The sequence below is a fragment of the Atta cephalotes genome (assembly GCF_000143395.1).
Source record: "Atta cephalotes unplaced genomic scaffold scaffold00015, whole genome shotgun sequence".
Lineage (NCBI taxonomy): Eukaryota > Metazoa > Arthropoda > Insecta > Hymenoptera > Formicidae > Atta > Atta cephalotes.
Genome location: NW_012130079.1, coordinates 53,163 through 60,868, shown reverse-complemented (window position 1 = coordinate 60,868; position 7,706 = coordinate 53,163). Strand labels below are relative to the sequence as shown.

At 26.9% G+C, this 7,706-nt stretch overlaps 1 protein-coding gene across 1 annotated transcript in view; it reads right to left on the bottom strand.

Moving 5' to 3' along the window:
- The window catches only part of LOC105618126 (synaptic vesicle glycoprotein 2B-like), a 15,388-nt gene that overhangs the window by 4,695 nt on the left and 2,987 nt on the right, over positions 1 to 7,706 (bottom strand). The window contains exons 3-9 of the mRNA XM_012199667.1: positions 6,167 to 6,328; positions 4,467 to 4,629; positions 3,247 to 3,368; positions 2,724 to 2,968; positions 903 to 1,060; positions 568 to 766; positions 383 to 497 (exon numbers count right to left, since the gene is read on the bottom strand). Of these exons, the coding sequence (XP_012055057.1) occupies positions 383 to 497; positions 568 to 766; positions 903 to 1,060; positions 2,724 to 2,968; positions 3,247 to 3,368; positions 4,467 to 4,629; positions 6,167 to 6,328 (1,164 nt within the window). The remainder of the gene's footprint in view (positions 1 to 382; positions 498 to 567; positions 767 to 902; positions 1,061 to 2,723; positions 2,969 to 3,246; positions 3,369 to 4,466; positions 4,630 to 6,166; positions 6,329 to 7,706) is intronic.

Genomic DNA, 7,706 nt, shown 5'->3' with positions numbered 1-7,706 from the left:
CTTACGTTTCGTTACGTCTATAAAGTAATACTACTGTCTTGTCGTCCGACAGTAGTACACTATTATATTAGTTAGTTAGTAGTAATTAAGTAAGTAGTAGTGTGTGTGTGTGTGTGTGTGTGTGTGTGTGTGTGTGTGTGTGTGTGTGTGTGTGTGTGTGTGTGTGTGTGTGTATATGTGGCGTAAAAGACAGTTAAAAATTCTTTTTGCAAACTTGTGGACTGTTACACAAAATGTGTTGCAAAGCTGATTGTATTGAGAAATAAGGATTTTATTATTATTTATTATACATAAAGAATAAATATATAGCATTTGATACAATGATATTTCTGATTTTGTATTTTATGTAAATTTCTATTTCTTTAACATCAAATTTACTTACCCATTAATTTCCTCTTTCCAACTACAGTTATCAAAGAACCAGCTACAGTATAACCGATAACACCTGTCATGGCGATGACAATGGAATTGATAAAGACTCTGGAATTCAACTCGGCCTAAAATTGTTATGTACATTATTTCTATGGGATTTGTTTCGCGGCCAACATTTATAAATTAGCGATTTACCGGAACGCATACAGCCGTAGAATTGCCTATTGTATTGTTGGCATAATACGTGGAATTAAGATACGATTCTTCCTGACCTAACATGTAACAAAATGAAGGCTGCAATCCTGATATGTGGTTATCGTCCTTCATCACAGTATTTTTATAATTTTCAATCATTGCGAACAGCTGGGGCATCCAAAGTCGGAGCGAATTCGATCTGCACAGTTGCAAACGGCATCAAACGGACTCTTTAAGTTCCATTTATTTTAGTGTTAATTTTTTTAGAATTAAAATTAAAATAAATTCCATTTTTTTTAGAATTAAAATTAAAACAGACGAAGAATTAAACTGACCCTATTGTTGCTCCAAGCTGTATCATTGATATAAGTATCAATCTGAAGACATTGGGTCGTAAGAAGAGTGGCTTTATCAGTTTGCAACAATTCTTTAGCTTATCCTGTATACGTTCTCCGCATGATTCAATGGAATATTCAGCCTCTAGACTTTTTATCTATATAAATTGATAATAATACATTATTATACCATATTATATCATATTCAGCCTTAACAAAAAATATTAGATACCTATATTTTTTTCATTTATCTAAAAAAATCTGTATTGTTCTTAATAGTGGTTATCAGGATTATATACAAGTTTAAAATTTATCCTTTGTTTCTTAAAACACACCAAATCAAAAATTAATTGATGAATTAATTTTTAAGCTAAAACATTATATGATTAATAAGATGTTTAGTATTTTTGGTCAAAGCTAGCTGTATATATCACGCTTCTTTCTTTAATTAATTTTACAGTCGTTCGATTTATCAAATCTCATTTTTCACTTTCAGTTTCATTACGTGTTTTCTTTATAAACGCATCCTCATAAGAAAAATGACACAAGTATAAAATGTAAAATTGTTTAGGAGAGACTGAAAAGAAAATTATTTTAAAATTAATTACTTGCTTCCCTCTCTTTTTAAATAGTTTTTTATTTTTTAGTTTAACTTATATCACTATTCTATATTCTACTTTGAAAGAAGGCTATATTAGAACACAATCCACAGATAATGATAAGAAATTAAAAAAAATTTTGCTTTGCGCCATTTTTCTTGCGAGGGTGCAATATAATATTTTATTTATGTTTAATGACATATCAACATTGAAAAAAAAAATTAAATTTTAATAAATATTTCTTTGAATAATTCTAGCGGAATATTTTCTTACAGTAAATAAATATTTAAATAAATGAAGAAGATGATAATTAAAACAAATGTTCCTGTATCTAATAAATATGTGTTTATATTCCAGTAAATATCCCAACCGCTTGGACTATTCAAAGAAATATTTATTATAAAATTTAGTAAATTTTTTTCTTAATGTATATTATCCTATTCTAATTTTTTGTCTATTTTGAGTTCTGTTTATCATGTTTCACTTTCCTATCCATTTCATGTACTGAATAACATGTCTTTCTTTAGTACAAGTAAGTATTTCAGTAATTTCATCTTTTGCACGTATATCTTTGTTTTTTATATTCATCATATTCATCCACCTCTTCACTAATTATATGTAAATACATATACATAATAAGATTATTAAAATCATTAAAGTCAATAAATTACATAATGTATTTAAATAAATATAATACGATGACAATCTCGTAATATCTCACACTGTGTAAAGCATCAATCAAATTTTACAATCAAATTTTATGTGTTCCATTCAATTAACGTAAAATTATTGTACTTGCGCCAATAAGTAGCATAATCAAGCAATTTAAACACATAATTTTTGTTAATTTTGTAATTGAAATTTTATATTATTTCTAATAAATACAATTGGTTAATACATATATGTATATATTATATATTTTCGAATGATGTATATACATAATATTATCATACTAACATGGAAAGTACAAAAATTTAGCTAGATACAGATTAGAAAATTATTTTGATGGACCATTAAAATAATTTTGCAGGGCGTTTAAGCATTAATGATAATGTAAAAAAATTTTGATATTTCAGCAATCAAATTTTGAATGCCCTAGAGAAATATTTTAATAATATATTATTTTAATAATATTTTAATCCAATAAAACTATTTTCAGATCAGTATCTAAATTTTTTTTTAGATATTTTAATAAAAAAACATCTTTCCTACATGCACGTACCGGATATGTATCAGGATCCTTGCCAGTATTGAGTGAGTAGATTTTTTTGAAGACATTCAATGCCTCGTCATGTCGACCCTTTAAGATAAGAAAACGTGGACTCTCTGGGAAAGCGAAAAGGGCTATGCATGCTAAAAATTCGGGTAGCGAACAAATGGCTAAGAACATTCTCCAGGAAGCTATCTCTAATGTATCGCTTAAAAACTTCATGTACCACTTTTGAGGTATTATAAGCCATGCTATACCTGCAAATAAAGAAATTAAAATTATATTTAATTTTACTCAAATTTATTTATCATAAAATGTACATTGAGTATTTGATATAAAAATGAAATATTGTGCGTTTTCTCAACACTTTTATTACAAATTTCTAAATCAATTTTAACGCTTTTTATTTCCAGCTCTTACAACATCAGCATCACATATATTGCAACATTGCACACATTATCGGCGTTAAAATTTGATGACGCTATATAATTTAATTCTCGCTGATGCAGATAAGGTGTATCAAGGCTGTACTTACATGGCAAAGAAATGTTTCCCAGCGAGAAGAACACGCCAAGCCACATGTATGATCTCGATCGATGTGCTTCATTGTGTATTTCCGCTAAATACGACATAAGTGCCGCATATGGACCAGATATACTATAATTTGTTAATCAATTGTTACGTAATAATAACAAAATATAAAAAAAATATTCAATTTTTAAAAATTAATATAAAATACATTGTTATATACATTTATAGACAAGTGAGAGATTTCAAAATTAGCTACTTTTTAATAGAGCATTTCTTAAATTTTTAAATAGTACAAGATATTTATCTATTTCTGCAATAAATATATAATTGCTTTTGTCTCTGTTCTATCACTAGGTTATCTTATAAAAGATTTTTTTTACCAAAGACTTCTTCCTCCTTCTACGCTTGTATCATTATCTGACTTTGATTTGCGATTTTATTGAAACATTTTCAAATATTTTCAACAGTCGTATCATAAAGATCACTTTTAAAGAAGACAGCTCATCTTTAGCATTATATAAGAAACGTAGTAATTTTATTCTTAGTTTCTTATGCATTGTTGCTTTTGTTATAATAACAAGAAGTTTATTGATAATTAATTTTTTAACTTTAATCTTATCTTTTAAAATATTTTAAATGATACTTTGCTCAATATTTTTTCAAAGCACTATTTAATTTTACTATTAACTCGTGAGATATTTAACTTTAGATAAATTTAATACAGATATTGTTGATTTTTAGAATAGTATTTACAGATTACAATAGGTCTCCAATAAATTTATTTTAAATAATTAAATTTATTAAAGATCAATAATAAAATATTGAAAAACCATTCAATAAGCATTATTAAATTTTTATAGCATATTTATATATAATGGCTTACATATAAAAAAATCTTCTTTCTTACAGTAAAAAACAATTCAGATTTTCAATTTTTCTCTTTGTGCAATTGCCGGATAAAAATCTGATTATCTGGCAATAAATGACGAATTATCGGATATATGATTATTCGATAAATCTTATCTTATATAAATTATCTGTTACATCCTTATGAATAAGTTATAAATGTGTCATTTTCTCACAAAAATATATTAGTCCTTAAGTGATCAATTGCCTTTCATTATCTCGCTAATTTTTACTTGTATCATTTTTCAATTAACGCAGTGTTAATTAGAATATGTGTATTGTAATATCATCACATCGACTGATTCAATTTCAACTTACATCATACCGTCAAAAAATTTGAACGTTATTAAATGCCAAGATTTGTGTGAAAAACACATCGCCACACTTAGTAGACCAGTAAGTAGGTAACCATAGAACATTATTTTCTTACGACCGAATATGTCAGTAACACAACCCCAGAAGAATGCCGTAATGATCATTCCTGAAAACAAATCAACGATTAATCGATTCTGCTTTCATAATACGAACTTTCCATTAGGAATTGCATATTAAAGTAAAGACGAGAAATAAGTGAAATGCAGCAAAAATAAAACGTTTATATTTTGAAGTAATATCGTTCCTGCATTTGCGTGATATGCTATGAATTTACAAAATCGCTAGATTACTTGATAAATACATATTAGAGGCCTCCTAGTTAGAAATTGATTTTGGTTAAAATTAAAGAAAATTAAAGATATATATACCTACTTTTCGTTTCGTAAGAAATCCATTCTAATCGAGAAATAAGAAGGAAATTTATACATATAATGCAAATATAATTGATGTTTTTTTTTATAAGAGACTTTTTATCATTTTTGAGAGCATAATACTAAAGTAATATTTAAATTATTTTATTTATTTTTTTGTACCTTCAAAAATTAAAATTTAAATATTTAAATATATTGTCTTTCTTACTGTTATGTCTGCATTTTTCGACAGAATATCCGATTTATTAAAATTTTATTGTTGATAAATAAGAACACATACTTTTTGAGAACACATAAAATAAAAATATATAATCATGTTTACTTGTCGATAAAAATTTTTCATGCATGAATGTATGTAAATATATGTAAATATACATAAACATACATAAATATGTATAAATATTTATAAACGTATGTAATTATATATGAAATATGTCCGTATAAATCCATATATTTTTCTTTCTTTTGTAAAATTATTTTTTATATTTTCATCATCATTATTATTATTATTATTATACTAAAAGATAATTTTAAAAAAGAAAGAAGAATATATATAAATATGTATGAATATATATTTTATTTACATATATACATTCATTTCATGTATAATTATATAATTTATAAACATTAATAAGATTGGAAATAAGACCGTTTATGTTAGATACATTACTTTAGATATGAAATGCCACTAAATCTGGTCTGAATGTTAAGATGTTGAATTATTATATATATTCATTTAAATAAATTAACAATAAAAATCGATACATGGTCAAATTTTAAAACAAATTTCTTAATGGCATACACCACAACGCAAGATGTTCGCAGCTAATATTTTATATTTTATATCTTATTAATTTTAAATTAGAAAGACAAATAGCCATGACAGATTGCAATGTTTATAATTGGTTCAAAGTTCTTTTAATAAAAAGTCGTTGCAGATTGCGAGGAAAACCCCATGATGACTGCACCTTAACGCCTATATGGAGACATTAATTGGCCATTAATTGTTCACGGAGCAAAAAAGATCGAAAACAGATGATCGAAAATTGGTTGGTCAAAATTTGCATGCGACAAGAAATAAAATGGTACGTTATTTACCGTGAGTTCACGCGTATTGCCCTTTCTATTGCCTACGAATGAACCATGTACACTGCACGATAATCGTACAGACTTTAAGTATACCAAGCTCTAGGGTTCTAGGGCTCTCATTGAGCTCTCTGGCATCTGTAATAAAGTATTGTTATGCAAATGTTAAACAAATCAAGATATTACCTGCGAACGCCATCGAATTCAACAGCCCCTTGTCGAACATCGTTAACTGAAGATCACATTCGGCGGATGGTAGTACATAGGACATTGCTGACGACGAAAAGATACTGGAGAAGCTGGCCGGTAGTACCGCCAATAATAGCAAATAATTAAATTTTCCATATCCTAGCACACAGATAAAAATATTTTAACATATGCACATTGAATTAGTTTTGTTTTTAGTGTTTTCAATGAAAAATATTCATAATTAACATATTTAATCTTGAAGATCATCAATAATTATCGATGTAATAGAGGAAATTGTTGGCACAAAAGATAAGTTGACATTACATTTATTTATGTACCTATTTATGTACCTATTTATAACGAAAGAAAAAAATAAAAAGTTACCGTAAAATATCTCTTTTATAATGTGTACTTTTTCCTATTAATAAAGAAGTATTACAATAAAAAAAAATTTGATTGAATAAGAGATACAATAAGTAATTATAGTCTTCAAGTATTTTAAAATTTCGCACTGCTTGAGAGAATAATTTAAATTTTAGAAAAATTAGTTAAAAGAAAAATTTTTCTGTCACTATGTTCTATTATTTTAATAACGTAACGTTTAATAACAATAACGTTTATAATGAAATAATAAAGTTAAATGTATTGGGTTGTCCGGAAAGTTCGTGCCGATGTTGAAGGAAAATTGAAACGCAGAAAATTTAAATTTTAATATACATTTATTAAATTATATAGGTTAGTCGGTACGAACTTTCCGGACAATCCAATATGTAGACACATACGACTCATATTTAAAAAAAACAAATGAATTCGATTGGATGCACTCTGTGCGCATCAATGCACATTAGAGTCGTCATATACAAATTAACATAAAAATGTATTAAAGAGTTTGCGAGTTATCGCGAGTGATCTATTGTTAATGCCAATATTTCGTAAATCTTACTTCTCCCTCTATCTTTATTTCAGGACGAGGAGCGCACTGATATTGTATCAGTGCAATGTACTCCTCGTCCTAATAAAGTGAACGGCAAAGTTGATCATGAAGTAGGACACGGTGATAATCTGCAGACCTTAGCTACAGTGTATTCTCGAATTTTACTATAAAAAATTTACGCAGGATCATTCCTGGCGTAAAAATACAGAAAAAGTCTTTCTTTAGTATAGCTTAATTATAATAATTAGTTATTATTTAAACGATCGAATATCGAAATTGTGAAAATTGTGAGAATGAAAATGAAACTTTTTCTGCATTTTTATACTACTATACTATATTTTTATAGAGTATTCGGTACTACTTTAGTTCTTATTACTTTTTAAAACTAGTATTTAAAGTTTAGGGTTGTATTTTATGATTGCCACTATTTTTTTTTTCAGTGTAATATAAACAAAAATTTAACACACACACACACACACACACACACACACACACACACACACACACACACAATACTATCTTCGTCTATGTGTGCGAAGTAGGTTAACTTTAAAAAACTAAAACACTAATCTCGTACTAATAGTATATTTAATTTTTAATTTT